We start from the raw sequence: 21,730 nt of genomic DNA on the forward strand, positions 1-21,730 counted from the left end.
CATTCCGTATACGTACTATAAATGATACAAAGCTTACAAAGCTCGTGTATCTCCAACAGAATTTCAGCTAATATTTTCTGAAACCCAAATACAAAATGCTGAAACAAAATAAACTGGAAAACCTACGGTTCTTCTCGTAATGTAAGTAAGTCCCGTGAGAACTGATTAGCCTTGACTTTGTAGGTGCTTTTCAAGGACAAAGGTGAAAGTTAACGTACGCACAACATTTATAATCACCCTTGTTACCATTCTTCAACTTGTCTCTATTCATTTGTATGGAGAGGAGAATTTTCACGTACGGAAGATGAATGTAAAACACCTATAAATCCCTACATTTCAAGAAGCAGAACTTGGCTAAACCATCTGGTATAATAAGTGAAACTGTCAGTAGATTCACTTGAGTGTTTAGTATTTTATTCTTTTACCAAAGTACTGAAGTATTTGGAGATTGCGTTAGCAACATGTTTATTGTATATTTGTTCCATTCGAAATCCTAAGCTTTTTTTTTTTTTTTTTTGTTCTTTTTTGTTTGCTGAATAATAATACTAATAGTAATAGAATGACTAACTGAAATGTCTGTTCTTCACAACACGATAATAGGTTTATGGAAAATATTTGAACCACTTTTCTCCCTTATGATACGCATTTGAATATTATATAATTGAAAATTACTGTGTTTGTGACTAAGCACTGCTTGAACCACCCGATCGATCTCTATCAAATTTTCAATATGAGGTTCGGGCCTGGGTGGGATGGTTTTTATCATATCATTTTGACGGTGCAACTTAGGGGAGGGGGAGGAGGGGAGACATTTAAAAATGACCAAAATTGATCGATATTTGTATCGAATCCATAGTTTTGGAATCGTTGAGATGAACAACAACACTTCCGATGTCGTTTAAATCCAAACTCAGCTCCGCAACTTGGGGGAGGGGGAAAAGGATACATATTATATGTGATTGAAAATGACCAATATTAGTGTCGAATCCATAGTTTTCGGGGTCGCTGAAGTGAAGAGTGACACTTCCGATGCCGTTTAAATCAAAATTCAGCGCACAACGGTAATATTTAATTTTTACTGTCATTTTTACCAAATATATGACACCTATAAGGAATTGTACATTTAAAGTTTTTATTTCAACCCAGCGAAGCGGGTAATCAAAGCCAGTGTAACTATAAAAACCGATAAGATACTCTATTTTTGATATAACTTTTAAAAATCTCTATCTCGGTAGGATACACTCAAACAATGTCACATGATAAAAAAAAAATTAAGCTAGGAATTTTGTTCCAAGATTCATTTCAAACGGGTAAGTTATTTTCCGTGTAGCGATCACAAACAACAGACACTGTCTATTCCAAAAGATTCGAAAATATTAAATATATAGCCTATATATATATATATATATATATATATATATATATATATATATATATATATATATATATAAATTGCAGTTTTCCCATTAGAACTAGAATTTTGAAAACATGTTTGTTTATTTCTAATGAGGAGGTTAAATACAGATTTTTCTCTTCTTAATTTGAGGGGCTCATGGGAAACTATCTTCTCCATTAATTTGAAACTCTGTGCTCCCTCAAGTTACGGGGATGAATTTGGATTTAAACGGCATCGGAAATGTCACTGTTCGTCACAGTGACCCCGAAGACCAATATCGGTCATTTTCAATCATTTTTTTATCTCCCTCCTCTCTCTCCCCTAAGTTGCACCATTAAAGTGAAAAATGATAAAAACTATCTCAGGTCTGAATCTCATCTATCTTGAAAATTTGATCGAGATTGGTCTGTACTTCAAGAGTTAAGTCACAAACATAGTCACTTTCATTTTAGTATATATTGATTTTCATATCTCAACTTAGGTAAATCCTTACAATAGGTGCTTTCTCAATAAAGAAAGGGAATTTGGATGTTATAGTAATAACCACCTTCTCCCGCCTAAGGAAAGGAATTTTCCAAAATGCTGAAACACGTGCCCCATAATTTGTATTTAAAAGTTTATGTACCGAATTTCAGGTCTCTAACTTAAGCAAATCCTGACATATCAATATGGCACTTTGTAAATAAATAAAAGGAAATTTCGGTATTATATAAATATTCCATCTTCCCTATAGAAACAGTTTTTTTTTTATTTATTACTGAAACACGTATTATCTTATGTTTAGTTAAGAGTTTATGAAATGAATTTCACGCTTCCAACATAAGGAAACTCTCATATTGGTCACTTTCTCAATAAAGAAAGGAAAATTTGAATGTTATAGAATTGACTCCAGTTTTCCCTTTAAGAGCGGAATTGTCGAAAACGTTGAAATATAGTTTACCTTATTTTTATAAGAGTTTATATACCCAATTTCTCACCTCCAATCTAAGTGAATCCTCATATTCGGCATATTTTGTATAAATAAAGGGAAATTTCAATATGATTGAAATTGCCCTCTTCCCCCCCCCCCCTTAGTAGCAAAATTTTCAGAAGCGCAGAAATGTGAGTTTTCTTATTTTTTTTAAAAAAACTAAAAGTATATATGCCGTATTTCAGATGTTCAACTTAAACAAAATCCCCATATTCGGCACTTTCTGATTAAACAAAGGATAATTTTAGTATTTTTCTTTGGAGCGAATTTTTGAAAACGCTGTAACATGTCTTCTTTTACTTTTAATGAAGAGTTCATATGCCAAGTTTCACCTAATGCCAGCAATTTGTGAGATACACTATACTTGGAAGAAAGTTGAACTCCCCCTCCCCCCTTTACCCATCTTGGAAGTGATATTTCCATCAATTATTCCTTACTCCATGCTTTTGCAACACGAAGAGTATTTTCTTCAACTTTCACGTTAATATCTATGACCTAGGCGATGACGAGTCATCAACTTCTACTCTTTTATATAATAGTTTAGATTATATATAGAAAAGTGTGCTTTCATCTAAATGCATATCTCTGCAACTACTAAAAAATAAATAAATAAATAAATAAAACACGTATCTTTATGTGACAGAGCACTCAATTGTTAGTTTCCTCGTGGCTATATGGTTTGCTTTAGGTCCACATCTCATATAGCCTTTGTTGCTGAAAGGATTCTAAACATCAACACAACCAAGCACTCACTTCTGATGCAAAGAATCCTTGTTCGATCCCAGATACTGTTAGTTTATGATGGACAATATTGTTCCGTGAGTTTGCCTTGGATTGTTGGGAGACTTGACAGCTGCTTTTATTTCTCCAATTCTTTCATCATTCATTTGCATATACGGTATAATCCGTCTTAAGCCTGCAGAGCATTATGGCGAGATTTCTCCGACCAAATAGTGTGGAAAAGAAGATAAGATACCTGTCTCTGGGTCAAACGATGCGATTTCGTCGACTTATTGTGCTGAACGAATATTTAAACAAATTGGAAGTGTAGAAGTTGCATATAGAACACTTAGACATGAAAAAGCAATTTTAAGTACCGTATTAAGTTTCCAATACAATGGTATCAAACTATGTCAAAAGATTAAAAGAAAAAAATCTGTCCAAGAGATGTACACTCATGTCCAAAATTATTGTCGCATGTCTATAAATATGTTGTTGTAGGAATATAATTTGATAACGAATTCGCCTGGTATTTCTTATAATGTTAGTATGTATATATTTGGCAAAGACATGTATGTGGAAAATTTCATATCAATAGAGCAGTAAATAAGAATAAAACGAAAATGCAACTTTCTTGTCCATTTAGAAACATTTTGTTTTACTCATTCTAATTCTGGTATTTATAATTCTTTTCCTATGAAATTTACCACAAATATACATTTTTCAATTATACACATAGTATCAGCATTAAAAGTACCCTGCAAAATCATTATCAAATTATATTCTAACAAGAAGACAGTTATAGATATACGACAATCATTTTGGACATGAGTGTACATCCTGAGCAAGCTTTTGCGGTTGACCTTAAATAGATCTGAACTTACCCTCTTTGCCATTACATGAGGTTTAAGACCCAGAGGTGGTCAGAGGTTGCAAGCAAATGAAGTTGAATGAGGTTGAAAATAGAAAATGTCACCCAAATATGGTTCTTATTTTGTCTTGGCACGCAGTGCATTATAATATGACAAATATTGTCAAGATACTGTATAATCGCAATGAGAGCCAGGGGTGCACACAGAAAGTTTTGTTGGAAGGAATCCAAGCTTTGGGGAGATTCAATACTACGAGTCACTACGTGTATCTTGTATTGAACGGGTATTATTATACTCCCGAAGAAACGATAAGTAATTGTAAAATACTTCCACCTATATTTAAAAAAAAAATGATAGAACTAGATTGTTTTTATAAGAAAGAAAAATGAAATGAAGTGAAATCTTTAAGTTTTACGTCCTATCCAGCGGTTATACCAGCTAGGCTAAAGGAGACAGTGATGATCAGAAATGAATGAAGTGGTGGAATGAAGAAAGTGGGAGGAAAGGAGAACCCGAGAAAGCCCACGTGCACGATGTTTGTTCACCACAAAGCTCACTTGGCGCGAGCTAGGATCAAACCAAGGACTCCATGCACAAGAAGTGAACGTTCTACCACTGAGCCACAGCGGCCCATATAAGAGAAAGTGAGCAGGTGAAGTGTAAAATCAAAATTAAATGCTATACCAATCATTTCCCTGTTAAGTAAGTATAGCTTTATTGAGAAAGTGTACAAATGTAGGCCTATGTTGTGGTAGGGTTTTTTTTTTTTTTGGGGGGGGGGAGTCCGGACCCGGTGCTTTTGACGCAACTTCTTAGTTACCTTTATGACGCTGAAGATAATTTTCAATCCGATTACCGGAAGTATTGTCTTAAAAAAAATAAATAAACTATTCGCAGGTGAGGACATTGTTTCAAGAAAGGATGATGAGTGGTCAGTTCTACGAACATGACTGCACACCAACTATGAAAAATTATCTGCTGAAGACAACAGTTTCTTTTGTTGGACAAATTACCGCAGCTTTTGTTTGACAAGACTGAGGAGGAAATGAAGCTGCAACTAAGTTCTGTTGAACTCCAGTCACATTATACCCTATGTTACAACACTTGGTAAATAATAGCGTTTTGTTAAGTACTGTCACATATTTGTCTTTCTCTTGACATTAAGTCTGTCGTTAGGTGATGCCTTCTTGAGCTTCACAATACACTTCCCAGTGCATTGACAGTTAAATGCAACATGCATAGGTATTTAATTATGACAGATATGAAATTCAAGTGTTACTATTACGTCAATTATTTGCTAATCCAATTAAAAAATAAAAAAATTCCAACTTGAAAATGAAAACACACTCCAATCCTGTATAATTAACATTATCTAGAAATCGCTGTAGTTTAACTCCATTCTTGGAGAAAACACTATTCCTTGATTTAATAATAATAATAATAATAATAATAATAATAATAATAATAATAATAATAATAATAATACACTGACGGAAATTGAAATCTCAACACCAAGAAGTTGTGCCAGGTGAATGAAACTTACACAGAATAATCATGAACGTGTGTTATTACATTGATTCAAGTTTAAAGTACAGAACTTACAGAATGCAGGTGCACCGCCAGAAGAAAGTCTTTTTAATATCCAATGTAGTCACCGACTCGTTGAATACAAGTGTTCACACGAGCAGGCAATCGATCGTAGTGGTGTTGGATGTCATGTGTGATGGCATTTCACGCCTGCTGCACTGTAAGGTCAGATCGGCGATGGTCGTTGCTGGTTGAGGATGGGTCCGGAGGTGTGGTCCAATCATGTCCCACACATGTTCTATTGAAGACAAATATGGAGATCTTGCCGACCAAGATAACACGTTAACACCTTGAAGAACACGTAGAGTTGCACCTGTGGTATGGGGACGAGCGTCATCTTGTTGAAACAGGTCACCTTCCATATCGTTCATGAACGGGAGAACAATGGGTTCGATCACCATTGTAATGTAGACGTGCACTCTCATGGTGTTAGGAATAATTATTAATGGGGTCATGTGGTCTTACGAAATCCCTCTTCATACCACAATGCCCGGGGTCGGACCGATATGATGACGACTAATGCAGCTTGACAACAAACGTTCATCAGGTCGCCTCCTGACTCGTGTACGTCCATCATTGCTTCCGAGGCAGAAACGGCTCTCGTCCGTGAATACCACAGAGTTCCATTCTGCCCTCCAATGGGCTCTCTCGCGACACTTCTAGACGGTATTGACGGTGGGTAGGAGTAAGCGGCAAACACTCCACAAGACGTCTAGACCGGAGCCCACATTCTAGTAGACGATTCACAACAGTTCTTGTACTGACGCCAGGTGTCACTGCAGCTCGAATTTCCGCCGTAGACGTCCTCTGATCCGCCAGGGCCATGCTGCGAATACATCGATCCTCTCTTTCTCTGGTGGACCGGAAAGGCCCGGAACCCGGTCTTCTGGTAGTAGTGCCTTCCAGGGACCATTGCTGTCACAGTTGTATACCGTGGAGACGTCTCGACCGATTCTTGCTGCGATGTCACGAAATAAAAATCCACCCTCTCTACCACGCGGCCCCTTTCGAACTGCGTTAACTGCCGATAAACAGTTCGTTGTTGTCTTCGAGGCATTCTGTACACTCGTAGTACGCGTTACCGTAGACTGGCACAATGACACTACTGCTTCTCACCAGTGTGGCACGTGTCTAATGGCTCCACCTAATCCACATTTACATGGCAGTGCACGCGCGTCCTTGGAGTTGTGACCTTGTAACTGGTATCACTGGAATAAAACATGTAGGTGAATATTCTGTATAAGTTTCATTCACCTACCATAACTCCTTCTTGGTGTTGGGATTTCCATTTCCGTCAATGTAATAATAATACAACTGAGAAAATGAAGAACAATATTAAACTTTAGTACCATTAATTGAACAACTTTATGATCAATTCGGATAACTTTATATACATCGTCAGATTTTATTTTTATTGTCTTTTAATGGGACAGATGCATTTTAAATTTCCGAGCTGAATGTGGTTGCAGTTTACATTATTATAGTGCAAAACCATCTCTTTAAGATTCAGCGAAGCGTCTATTTATGCTGCTGCAGTGGATATTTTTAATATCTAGCAACGTACATTTTGTTCTGTATTAGGTAAGATTGTCGATGAAAATAAAGTGTAAAGTAACCCTATACAACTATACAGAAAATCGCACATATGCTTTGTATGTTAAAATTGCACAAATAAAAATCTGAATTAATTGGATTTTCAAATCCCTATGTTATTAGAACAAGCAAATCGAAGGAATGAATTTTGTTCCACTTTCCTTGAGTTTGCTCTAATCTTAATTAGATTCAACTATATCAAGTTTTCCGAGGAAAACAAACTATAGTTAAATTCAGCAAGACTGTTGGGTAACAAACAATCTAATGTAAGATTAACTTTCCTGCCATTTTCCGTACTTCACTGATTTATACTTTTGTATACCATAATTGGAAAAATCGAAGTTTGAACAATAAGATTCATTTCTGATCAAGTTCTCTTCAAGATCCAATTTATCTACGTCAAAATTACTATCATTTATATCGAATCGAATTTTATTACAACAACTTCTATGATATTAAAAATATTCCACTAGAACTAACACTGGAACCAATTATCTAGAAGTATGATTTGCTTCTTACAAAGACATTACGAGCGTATTTCCGGAACAGACGTATTTTTTTTTTTTTTTTTTAATTGAAATATTAAATGCTTGTATTCGTTGCGTTACCAAAACATGGAAATATACGCGGCGTTTCGGGTAGTAAGGACAGAATCAATAAAGCCTTGTTTCCTGGAAATGCACTCTGAATGGTCAAAATAATCGTCAATTTTCTTTGAAACTGTATTTTCTAAGGTAAACAGGAATATTTATTCAAACAATACACACTGTAGGTGTGAGAATTGGCTGCCACAGAGCAGTTTGGTATTACTAATTCAACATTCCAAATTGGATTAGTCGTCAAACAAAAACATTTGGATTGTAATTTCCGAACGTTGAATTTGCACCCGTTTCTTTAGCTTGTTCTTACTACCCGGAACGTTTCATATAGTCTACTAAAAAAAAAAAGAATGTTTAAGGGAAATTCTAAACAGGATTCCAATAGAAATTTTAATTGATTTAAATTAAACTGTATTACAGGCTGGCTCAAAAGTAGGTATACAGTAGCGTACTGATCAGCTTATTGCATTTTATATCATTTTTATTGTTATCTATCAGGTAGACTTAGTTTCTTTATTATCTGTTCTTAATGTGCTTTTACTTATTACCTTAAGCTCGGAAGAGCCGAAGCAAATAAATCCATGAACTAGAATGTTATACTTGATCAATGCAGGGGTGTATACCTACTTTTGGGCTACCCTGTACTTTGAACTAGCAATGAAGTAACTAGCTCTATCTCCACCTTCACCTTCACCTTCACCTTGAAACCTTTGAAAAACAATATTAGGTTGACTGTCCAGAGATTGCATCAGGAATCTTCTGACTGCATCTCGGTCACTTTTTTTTTTTTTTTTTTTCATTCGAAAAGGGGTTCAAGAGAACGTCTTGGTTTTTAGAGTTATAAAACTTTACAGATATATATTATTATCTCAAACCGCAAAAGTATCTGTGTTAAAATTTGCGATTAAAACATCATGTTACAACATGATTACCTAAAAGTATTCGAAAAACTATTTTCTCTCCAAACTCGGGTATGTCAACAATACTAAGTGCACCTCAAATATAAATCTGCTTGTGGATATATATTTTAACTTTCTCGATATGTAAGTCAGTAGTCCAATTCTGTGATGCAAGATGAAAATAAGAATTTAAATTAAGCTTACTTCTTATATTTTCGCCACAAAAAGCAGTGCTAACTATTCTAAATCATTAACAACAGGATTTTATCCCGCCATTTCTTGAATAAACACTATCATTTACTCTGTTTACCACTGAATTTGTGGTCATTCTCTGTCTTCAGATGGTAATTCAAATAAACAGTTCTTCTGTAAGTGTTTCCATTATGACACACTTAAGTAACACTTGAAGAATATTTTTATTGTATTTTCGTGACTTCGTACTTCATAAACCACCTCTTGTGTTTTGTTATGTGCTTGCAAAAGGTAAGTCAGTCAACTACACACACACATCGTTGTGTACCGTCGATTGGATTCTCAAAGGGGGCGTTTTCCCTTCTGTCTTCACCGTAGAGTGTGAATCACACCTGCAGCTCCAGCGGCAGACCAGTGGCCTTGGACATCGTAACGAAGCGGAACAGACCTGTCAGTCTTTTCTACACTGGATAAGAACCACTATGTGCATCGGTTCTCATTATCATCAAACGAGATCTAGTGAATCATTCAAGTCAAAGCTCTTGAACATGTTTCTTGTCACTTGTGCATGTGAGGAAAACGAATAAGAATCAATTGAGCGTATCCAATACGTATTAAAGGAAATAATTACTACACAATAGGCCTACCCTCAAAAGAATTTTAAGATCAGATTAACGCAAAAGTTATATTTTCCCAGCTACAAAAACGTGTCCGTACTCACTGAGAATAGATACACCTGTAGCAATGAACAGGACTACCGTCTGCTGTATTTATGGAAAAGTTACTTTCAGTGGATAATTTTTTTCTCCTTTCTCCGTTGGGTTTAGCGATTTCTCAAAACATAGATCTGTTGGAGATGTTCTGAAAGGGTTTCTAAGAAATGAAGATCGCGTAGATGTCTAGCATGAATTTAGGATTTACAGCTTAGGAATAACGTTGCCAAGTTCCAGGTTAGATAATTGGCCAACTTACAGAGTAACAAGTGAAACAAGTGTTATGGGAAAGATAAGCTTCATAAGAATGGGTCCAAATTACACAGCTGGCAAACTTATTGAGGTGGCCAAGATAACAGATTTCAATGTATATTATCTTTTATAACCAAATTAATACAAATATCTTACATTTTGATTAAAATTTGTTTTTTCTGATTTTTACAATTCTATTTATTTATTTTAGTTAATGTGAAATAGTGTTGCTAATTACATCAATATAGCTTCCGATAGTAAGCACTGCTGGTGTAACATAAATGGTTCAAGCAAACAAATCTTTCACTCTCTCAATCTTTAGACTTTCCGGCTCACTTTTCGATCGATCAGAAACTCAAAAATTTAAGTCATGGTATAGGTATCTCTATTTATTTTGTTTAGGAAATAGCAATATACAGCAACTATCTAGATCATAATTTGGAAATATTACATCAACTTGTTAATAGCATCATATTAAATAAACATATTCGTCCTTATTCGTAGTTTTTGACACTACCCGCCGGTATACTAAAACTTAAAAACAATAATTTACCATTGTAGTGGCCAGATAAAACCTCTAACAAGGGACGTATGCGAACCGTGACAGCTAGATATTATGAAAATTGGTACCCTGACTAATTGTGCATCGCTAATCATCGTGGTGATAGCCACTCAGTGCGGAATTTTTTTGTTTACCCGTTATGTTGGCCTATGATACATGTACAGTCCGTAGCAAAAAAAAAAAAAAAAACTGCAACATAAGCATGTAAGTTTATTGTGAAACTACGCCCAACAGTGCAGGGAATCAACATAACGTTTAAGTGGCACGAATCACGCCAGGAGAAACCTCAGCGTCCTCCCTGCACATTTATTTTGGAGCAAAAGACTTCGTCGTTTCACAATAAACTTACATGCTCATGTTGCAGGTTTTTTGCCGCGGACTGTACAAAGCAGTGAATGGATGAGGTTGTATGGAATTATACCCCAAGAATGCCGGAAAGAGGCAGAAAATGAAAAATGTGCGCAGGTAACCTGATACCTACGGGAGGGGGACACTGACCAAGAACACGGCAGTAGTGTTACACAAGCAGTGTTGCCATCCCCATACAAACTTAATCTTTCAAATAGAACGTATACTATTTTATGGAATTAAAACAATTCGTATAAAATGTGAAACAAAATAAGCCACAGGTGGGTTATTAGTTTTGCCAAATAAGAGAAATATCAGGTCCTAAAATTGATATCAGGTCCGTACAGAGAAACAAACAAATGTACAACAACAATAAGACTGCAGGAGGAATAAATGTTGTGCATGAACTACAGTATGGACATCCAATGACTAACAGGCTTGATACAGGATTCACCCAAAAACGGGCACATGTTAGAGTAGCCGTAGAAAATAGTAGTCCCATGTGACATAGTGCGGAAATTTGAATAGCAAGTCTTCCTGTAAGCGCAGCAATTCCAATGACGTTTGTGTGGAATCGATATTTCGAACCGATCCCGGAAGCTATGAAACGAACTGTCTTGGGGTTGCAACACTGTTTAAAATCATGCATGCCTTCCAAACCACAGAAAAAGAGTACAGAAAAGCTGTCGCACGTAAGTTTACAAATCTGTGACAAGAAAGTATGTCAGAATCGATTTACAAAGATTAATGACCTGTGATAGATGTCAGTCGAGAGTATAGGAAACGTTAACATGTGAGACAACGATGAAGACAAAACACACTGCATTCAGGTTAGCAGTAGTATACAGGCGCAAAATATTTTAACATAATACACCAATACATACAACAAAAAAGCCATAGATAGTATGGCAAGATATGTACATTTCTCGCCCTGGCCGCACGCTCGATATGACATGTCAAGCCCGTTACTCACTGGATGCTGTGCTTTACTCCCTACTGTATATTTCGATAGGTATCCGGACAAAGGAGATATGTCCATTTTTCTTCGAATATCAGATTTTAACTGATATGGATAATGTCCGAAATGCTTTTGCATTTGTAGCACATTACATAAAAAGTAAAGAACCTCCAGTAAATATTCCATTAACAAAAACAAAGTTTTGCATGAGCCTCTGATTTATGAGATGCCTTGAATATTGAGTCCTGCAAAAATTAAAGCATGGACATATCACCTTTGTCCAAATACCCATTGATTTGTTCCTTCTGCAGTCTTCTTGTTGTTGCACATTTGTTCGTTTCACTGTACGGAGTACGGACCCCATAATTTATCGCTTTAGAGCATCCTATCTCCCTTATTTGACAACACTGATAACCCACCTTTTGCTTATTTTCTTTTACGTTTTATGCCAATTATTTTAATACCATAAAATGTTCTATTTGAAAAACTATAAGTTTGTATTGGGGTGGCAACACTACTCGTGTGATACTACTGCATTGTTCTTGGTCATGTGTCCCCTTATCATAGGTATCAGGTTACCTGCACACATTTTTCATTTTCTGCGTTTTTAGGGTATAACTCGGCACAGTCTCGCCCAGTCACTGTGTGGTATGTACATATATATTATACCTAGCGGGTTAACAAGGTATTTCCGCACTGAATGACTATCACTACGATGATTAGCGATCCACAATTAGTCAGGGTACCAATTTTCATAAATATCTAGCTGTCACGGTTCGCATAAGTCCCTTGTAAGTAAATAAACAAATATTCAAAAAGCTTGCTTAGGTCATTAAAATGAATTATCAGACAATATTATACTACAATAAACTAGCTTAAAAAATGATTCCAATATGATATTGCAATAAAGTGTTTAAAACTCAAAATCAACTAACTGATAAAGATCATAGCCTTAAGAACGAAAAGCATGTTTAATACCATGGTGCCCACTTTATGACAACTTTAGGTTCCTAACAACTTTAACATATTTTGTCGTGTTTAGTTATTATGTTAAGTTATTATTAAACAACAGTAGCTGCAGAATGCCCAAAAGATGTCTAGAGCATGTTTTCCAACTTGGGTGTCGCGAACCCTGAGGCGTCATGTGGTAGCATCAAGATGTCGCGAGATTATATATATATATATATATATATATATATATATATATATATATATATATATATATATATATATATATATATATATATAATTTTAAATGAATTCAGAACTTATGATAAAACAATACTAGTATAAATATCCTTCTCGCTCAACGCATTGTCTGAGAAATCAACATATTGGTTTCTACAATTTTGTGCGAGTAACATTTAATAATATCCCTAGATGTCTCTGTTCTCAAGGATATAACAACACGAAAGTAAGACTATATAATAAAGAATGCCTAAAAATGGGTCTCACGTGGTGTAGCGATGAAGGATGTACATGCATGTCCTGTACTGAAGTGAATGGTATGTGGAGAAAAATAAGTGAATAGATTCAAGTAAAATTGTATGCACTAATGGCGTGTCGCTATAAGAGAAAGGTTGGGAATCATTGAACTAGAGTATTCTCTTAAGTAAGACAACTGCAAGTTTCACTGCGACCATTCATTTTATCATACGAATCAACTCACTCGTCCAATAGATATAGCATAATAAGAGTATTCGTCAACGGTACTAAATTTAATCCCGTTTCTTCATTGTATTCCTAATTAAAATAAAATAATAAGTACATCATTAATGTTGCTGAAGCTTTAAAGCAATGATGGTCAATTAATAGTGTGCTAACCAGTGCAAAATAGAATCCATACTTGGGGGCCAGATAAATTAAATAGATAAATGAAAATAAACATACAATGATGGCAATTTAAGGACCCATGCTATTACATATTCTATTCTGTGAACCTTTGTTCAATTATTCATATCCTGCTTCTTGTTTCATGTCTCTAGGACAATTAGAGCCTGAACTACGGACATTCAAAAAGTACAACTTTATGAAATTGCATTTTTCGATAAAATCAGCTTGATACAAGGGTGCTGATCTCTCTGTAAACTTGGGGAGAAGGGGCATTCAGGTGCAGAAAGCATATATGAGGATTTTAAAACAAATTACATTCAAATTATGCCAAACTAGCAGCGTTCACCCCGCTTCGCTGCGGTCACCCCGGAACGCAATAAACTTTGTTACTTAGATAATTTTTACTTTTTCGCTTTCAAGTGATATGATAAAAACCATAGAAGATTGCAGTAAATCTTAACATTATATCGCCTGTCATTTATGTTAACCCGCCCCGCTTCGCTGCGGTCATCCCGGTGCTGGCATATTGTAAAAGTGTCTGTAAAAATAAGCAAATCAATTAAAAAATTTTAAACAGAAGATTCAAGCTATTTTCCGCTCTATATCGCCTGTCATTTATGTTAACCCGCCGAGTGACACGGTCATGCGGGTTGCATATAAATACGTTTATTTTTACCTATGATGAACTAATAACAAAGGATTTGTACGTTATGGACACTTGAATGGTCAATTATCTCAAGACACTGGTAATTAAAAATTAAAGTGATATGATAAAAACCATCTAGGGTCCAAATCCTAATAACCCCCCAAAAATGAAAGAAATTGGTTCAGCCGTATTAGCGTGATGAGCGGACAAAGGATTTTGTACGTTCTCTTTTATATATATAGATATTGTACATTTACAAATACAGTCAAGGGGCCCACATGAGCTTTGGTGGTGCCCGGGACCCCTCGACCCCCTGAGATCGGCGCCCTTGGCCTGATACCAACTTCCCTTTTACAGAATAGACCTGGTAACCAAAAGGTTAAAGATAATATTTTCACAGTTGAAAGCCAAGTTTCGATTCAGGTGCGAGTACTCAATTACACTATCTGTTCCGCATGGTATTAAAAAGAGGAACAAAATGTACATTTTCGTTAAGAAGTTTGGTGTACCACAAACATCTTTATATGTTTACTCTGTCTGTGTCTGTCTGTCTGTCTGTTCGGGAGAAGAATCTCAAGAACTACTTGATGGATCACCTTTAATTTTGGCCAGAATATACAGTCCACAGCAAAAAACCTGCAACATGAGCATGTAAGTTTATTTTGAAACTACGCATAACAGCGCAGGGAATCAACATAACGTCTAAGTGACACGAATCACGCCAGGAGAAACCTAGGCGTCCTCCCCTGCACAATTATTTTGGAGCAAAAGACTTCGTCATTTCACAATAAACTTACATGCTCATGTTGCAGGTTTTTTGCTGTGGACTGTACAAGTTCAAAAGTTAAGAAACGAGTTCGTTGAAGGAGGTAATCCATGCAGTTGATCAGGATATGGACACTCAGAAATCTGATCCCCATGTATTCTTATGGGGAGTAATTGTGGATATCATCTTTGCTTGCTAGACTATCCAGAGTACTGTTAAGGTTATCGGATTAGTATAATGCTCAGGATGTAAAATACTCATTTGTCTGTAGAATATAACGCTAAGATGAAACTACCAAATAAACAATTTTCTACTTTCCAAACATTCATTCATCTTAAGCTAATTTGACGTAAAATGTCATGTTTAAGTCTGAGCTTGGTAAAATTTAGCTTGTTAAGGAGTTTGATTTAACAAAACTCTAACCAAACCTCTTCACGTGGTGTATACTGCATCACAACTACTTACTTTAATAACACATTTGGCCATCATTGCTCTAAATCATTCATCTCCAAAATTTTAGGAAGCGGATATTCGGAGTTGGTGTGCAGCGTCATGGAATTCTAAATAATATAACGTCTAATAAATCTACTTGTGCGGTGTTTCAGAGAGGCGTTATCTCATGAGTGCTTTAAGGATACCTGGAAATGCAACATCACGCAACGAATGATGGGAAAATGAGGCCACTCCTCATAATCATGCCAAAACATTCACGCACTACTTACAGTGGTTTCCATTTTGGTTCCCTCTTCCTCTTCATTAAATACTTGATCTTATATTGCGAATAACACCCTCCTTAAATACACGAATTAAAAAAAAAATCTAAAATGTATTGGAGAGGAGAAAAAAGACAAAGCTCAAGGAACAGAGTAGGATTCACATATACGCAAGGTTCGAAAGGAAAATGTTTACCTTTATAATCGGGGCCGATAATCCTTCTGAAAGTATATCAGCAATTATGACTGGGAACTAGTTTGCCGCTCTGGAGAGGTTTTACCATAAAAGAAGTTCCGTGGAATTGTACTGTATAAGCTTTCTATACTGACCGTTTGCATACATGGTAGCTTTTCTTTATTGATAAATAGAAGATTGCTCGTTCTTCGCTCGGGGAAAATACCTTTCATTTTGGACATAAAGGGCAATGGGGGCTGAATTTGAATTTAAACGTCATCAGAAATGTTACTGTTCCTCTCAGCGACCCCGAAAACTATGGATTCGATATTAATATCGGTAATTTTAGATCATTTTTATATATCTCCCCTCTTCCAAATTGCGGGGCTGAATTTGGACTTAAACGGCATAGGAAGTATCACTGTTCATCTCAGCGGCCCCAAAAACTATGGATTCGACATTAACATAGGTCATTTTCCATCATTTTTAAATATTTCCATCTTCCCCCTCCACAAAGTTGTACCGTCAAGTGAAATGAAAAAAACCATCCCAGCCCGAACCTCGTCTATGTTGAAAATTTGATCGAGACTGATCGGTTCACTCAAGAGTTACGAAATCACAAACATAGTGACTTTCATTTATATATAATAGATTAGGTATACTTGGTACAGTAATATATGAAAGTTCTCGTTTTGCGACAGAAGTTTGTTTATTATGCTCTAGCATAAATTTGTGGAGACTTTTTTCCTTTTCTGAATTTTCCACCTTCTGGCTTCGGAGCTGCGTATAAACTCTAACCAACATATTAACTTCAGATTTTTTTTCGTAAAAATTTCTCGCCTTAGGCCTTAGCCTTCGCTTAGGTAAAAATTTCAGGTCTTAGCCCTCTTCGTTAGTCTGTTGCTAGCCCATGTGCCTTTGATGCAATGGGGTACCGAGTTTCGGTGGAAGAGACTTCAGATTTGAATACATTACGGTGGTTACTCGGCTTCCACCTTAAACTGTAGATCCACGTTTTATATAGCTCTAATGCTGAAAATAGACACTAAACTCTAACCAACTAATCATTCATGTATTTTTGGATAAATATATGATTTTGAAATAAAATTATATACTTTGTTCGTTTTGTTGGTCAGAGAACCAAGATTGAATGTCACGTAGATAGAAATGGACAATTCTGACATTTGTTGCTCTTTGTTTTAAATCATGACTTGAATGCTACCACATCCACAGCGAACATTCAGAACGTCTACGGACCCGATTGCATTGAGAAATCCACAGCAACAAAATACTTTTTTTTTAACACTTTAAAGATCAATATTTAGGAAGTGGGTTGTTTACCTTCTATGGCTACAATATCATGTTCAGTATAACGTAATAAGTAGTCTTCCTTTGCTCCTCCTGAAATTTTTCACTGCATCCCTCGAGGTTTTTCATTGATAACTCATCGTAGGTATAAACATTTCTTTCCGAACTTTATGTAATAATAATAATAATAATAATAATAATAATAATAATAATTCTATCTTTTGTATTATTAATATGTGAACTGCAATGAGTTAACTCTGTACGTAAAAATAAAATACACTCGAACGACTATATACTTAATTTTCTAGTACCCATCCAGAAAGATTTATGGTCAATAATCCTGTATTGAGTATAGATTCGGATAAAGGTTTAGGGTATGGCTAATCAAGGATGCGTATTTGATGCGGTACTCCCCGCAGCGAACGCGAACTAGGTGGCTACTCGGTAATTTTACTTTCGCCAGACTTATAAATCATAACTGTGAGCCAGTCAGGGTTTCCGGTTTTTTTTTTTTTTTTTTTTTTTTTGCCAGGTCCAGGTCTATAATAGCAGAGTTCCAATACTCTGCACAAAGCATCTTCCAAGCAGCTGTTTTTTTTTTTTTTAATCCTCTGGCAGCACTTCTTTCCTTTTTTTCCCTTTCCTTTAGACATCTTTTAAACAGCAGGCTGTCTATTGTTCCGAAACGCACCAAATACGCTTGAGCTGACGTTTTCTTTGTGTTTTTATTGCTTTCGCATTTGCAGCGCATTGTGATTAGCCATCCACATTTAAATACATGGTCAGCGTATTCCAAGCTCACGCATAAGCAATAAAAACTCTTTGCTAATGCTTCAAATAGCCACCTACTTAGTACCCGGCTTCTTGAGGCGATCGCAAAGTGTATTTATTGCTCATGCGTACGCTTGGAATACGCTGACAATGTATTTAAATGTGGGATGGCTAATCACAATGCGCTGCAAACGCGAAAACAATTAAAACGTGGAGAAAACGTCGATTCGAGCGTATTTGGTGTGTTTCGGAACAATAGACAGCCTGCTGTTTAAAAGATGTCTAAAGGAAAGGGAAAAAAAGGAAAGAAGTGCTGCCAGAGGATTAAAAAAAAAAACAGCTGCTTGGAAGATGCTTTGTGCAGAGTATTGGAACTCTGCTATTATAGACCTGGACCTGGCAAAAAAAGAACCGGAAACCCTGACTGGCTCACAGTTATGATTTATAAGTCTGGCGAAAGTAAAATTACCGAGTAACCATCTAGGCCGCATTCACTGCGGGGGGTAACGCATCAAAAACGCATTCTCAAATAGCCATACGCATAGTTGGTTGATTTGGGGTTTAGCGCCTCGTTTACCACCGAAACTATATGAGACGTGGGTCTACAACTTATCGTGAGATTCGAATCACATGAGCTCCGACCGGGAATCGAACTCTGGTCTCCCGCGCCATAGGCACGTACGTGAAACATGTAGCCACAAGGAAGTTGTTTAGACCAGTGATCGCCAAGCCGTCGATCGCGATCTACTAGTAGCTCGCGGAGACATTTATAGACAATAAACAAATATAAGATTTGTTAAAAATAAAAAGTTGATATTTCTTTTGGTTGGTAGTTCTCAGTAGGATTTAAAAACGGTACGGTAGCTTAGAAGCTTCATAAGTTTGGCGACCACTGCTTTAAACTCTCGACTTGCGAACATTGCATCCGGCTTGGTTAACACATTGAGTAAAAACTGCAGAAGAATACAGTCTAGGTTCACATTTTATTACAACTTATGCAAGAATAAGATGCAATTCACTTTGCCTGAGGCCGAATTCAAAGTTCTCATACAAGACCATAACAGTTTATTTTTCTTTAATTACAATCATTTATTGCATCCTTAATTTTGTATAAGAATATTGACTTTAGTGTTTCATTCTACATACAAAGAAAATTTCATATTTACACGCCTGCAATAATAATAAAAAAAAAAAAATATGTAGACAACATTTCTTTTGATATGCATTGAATACTTACTATCACTAAGGGCTCTATTTGCACGAAAACTAAGAATAATGACCACGGTTATTTTTGACAGGTTAACTCTTTTCTCCTGGAAGTCGTGATATAGTCTTCTCACGCACTCCGTCCTGGGCTACTTGGAACTAATATAAGAAAGATCACTTGGCACGAAAAACCTCTTCAGCAAATATTTCTGATTTCAAGACAAAATTAACTTTAAAAGTAATGATGATACTTCTGTTTCCATCGTAAGTACCCTTGTCTTCTAGATAAAATATAAAAACGATTACAATACTTACCACTATTCGAACTATATTCTCCAATATAACGCTTTGTCAAATATCGAACCGTCACAGCTGAAAATAAGAAGAAAATATCAAAATTCTACATTTTATTGTTTAACAGAATTAAAAAAAAATAATATGACATTCTAGTGAGATTATTAAATATACTTTACTTTCAAATGTACTTGCCATAATTTATTTTAGTACTATTTAACTATGAATTTTATAGGCGGGATAAAATAATATTTGTATAACATATTCAAGTTTTCAGTAATTTCTAAGTATGAAAACACAGACACGTTGCTGTTAAATAATCTGAAACTTCTGAAGAACTGCAAAGAAATTTTGTAATCAACCTAATTATCTTATTAATATTAGAGTGATATTTATTGTTAAATAAGCCTTTCTCGAAACATGCATTCAGATTCACATAAGTGTAAAAACTATAAGAAAAGATATCGTTAATGGATCAATTAGCACTGGATATTTACATTATTACTGGAAGATCTCTTTGTACTTACGATAACTACTTTCTGTATGAATTAAGTCTCTCATATCTTACAGGCTAAGGAAAATGAAACAATGAGAATAAACATCTATGGCTTTGGTAGGATTTGAATGCACAATTGGCGCTCTCGTGCATACCAGTGTGACGCAGCAAATCATTGACAATACCAAACGATTTATGACAGTTGGGACGCAAATTCGATGTCTATATTGATTATCCAGCAAAGGTTAAAGCAATGAAGTCCTACTACACTCAACACAAGATGAAGTTAAAATTAATGAAAATATAATCGACAGGAGGTTTGCGTAAAATATACAATAAATGTTGTTAATCGTCTAGAGTGCTTCCGAAAGCCAATTTTCTATCCTCGAAGGGTATTTCCGTTTATGTATGAGTTTTTCATCCGCTGGAATCATTTAGCATGACTTTGTCAGACAAGGTAAGTTCGGGCATTCTTGTGCTGAACTATCAGATGATATCAACAACTACACCAGTAATCAGCATTGTCGAATAACTTAGACAATATACAGTATTTTTCTTTTATAACACTCCGTCCCCATGAGTCATTAAGATCCTAACACTATGTAAGTTACCGGATTTCATCTATCTCCATATTCCCGAATTTGTCCCAAGCTTTTTTTTTTTACTATGGAATGCCTTCTGTCAGGCAGGAGCTTTGCGAAACGACAGGAAGGTGTCATGTAGTGATCCCATTGGATAAGTTTTGACATCACATTCATTACAACTATTCCAGAATAGAATTCAAACTTTGGGAACAGTGCTTGGATGTCGAGAGGAATTACTTGGATTAGGTAAATATTTTTTATTAAAACTATACATGCTTTAAAATCCCGGAGAACCATATATTTCAAAAGTATTAACTAATCCAATCCTTATCCTAATGTAAATTTTTCTCTTCGACTTTTATTTACTGGGTCCCTTCCAAAATTACCATATTAATTACTTACATACATCATTAAATAATCTATAGAAGCTGAAAATTTGTGATATACATTTTTCCTCTCTTACATGTAAGAGAAAAAGAATGTGAAGTGTCTATTACTTTAGTATGTATTTCAGACCAGTATTTACCATTAAGTTAGTAGTTAATCTTACATTGATAATGTTTTTCCAATGTCCACTGTTTCAGTAATCTTACAACTTCGAAACGGTTTATATTATTATTATTATTATTATTATTATTATTATTATTATTATTATTATTATTATTATTATTATAGAGTATAACCTCGTTTATCCGCCCTAACTGGGACCAAAGGCAATCCGAAAAATCAAAAATCCGGATAATCCGGGTGATATGGGCAATAACCAAAACAAATCCTTAAATAAGCAGACTTACCGTTTATTACGATAACTTTTTACATCATTTCTTAACAAAGAATTGGTCCATTGTCTTCTATTTCAATGAAACACTGAGGTGCTTTCTTAAACTCGTCAAAAAGGATTTTATATACCGTATTACCGTAATTTAGTGTACAATCTATGCAGTAATTGTGCATTTAATCAAAATAAAAAGGGAATATTTTGCGTACTTATAGTTACGTTCTTACTATCATAGTTAAAAATTATTATATATGTGAAAATTAAATTTAAAATAAAAAATGTCTACAAATCTGATTCGGATCAATGAGGGCCGGATAAACAAGATTGAACTGTATTATTATTATTATTTTTCTATAAGTAAAAATATTTAGGAATTCATTTTAATGAAGACCTATCCTTACAACTTTTCCACATATATATATGCAATTAAATACATTATTTTCTTCCGTCTTGTTCTCTTGTTCTTTTAGTTCTCCAGAATTCTTGCGGCAAAGAACCT

At 35.4% G+C, this 21,730-nt stretch overlaps 1 protein-coding gene across 1 annotated transcript in view; it reads right to left on the reverse strand.

Annotated features, from left to right (window-relative positions):
* The window catches only part of LOC145666995 (ras-related and estrogen-regulated growth inhibitor-like protein), a 248,730-nt gene that overhangs the window by 117,233 nt on the left and 109,767 nt on the right, over window positions 1–21,730 (reverse strand). The window contains exon 2 of the mRNA XM_081734676.1: window positions 19,395–19,451. Within this exon, the coding sequence (XP_081590802.1) occupies window positions 19,395–19,451 (57 nt within the window). The remainder of the gene's footprint in view (window positions 1–19,394; window positions 19,452–21,730) is intronic.

Source organism: Thermobia domestica, chromosome 1 (genome assembly GCF_964235325.1).
Source record: "Thermobia domestica chromosome 1, izTheDome1.hap1.1, whole genome shotgun sequence".
Taxonomy (NCBI): Eukaryota; Metazoa; Arthropoda; class Insecta; order Zygentoma; family Lepismatidae; genus Thermobia; species Thermobia domestica.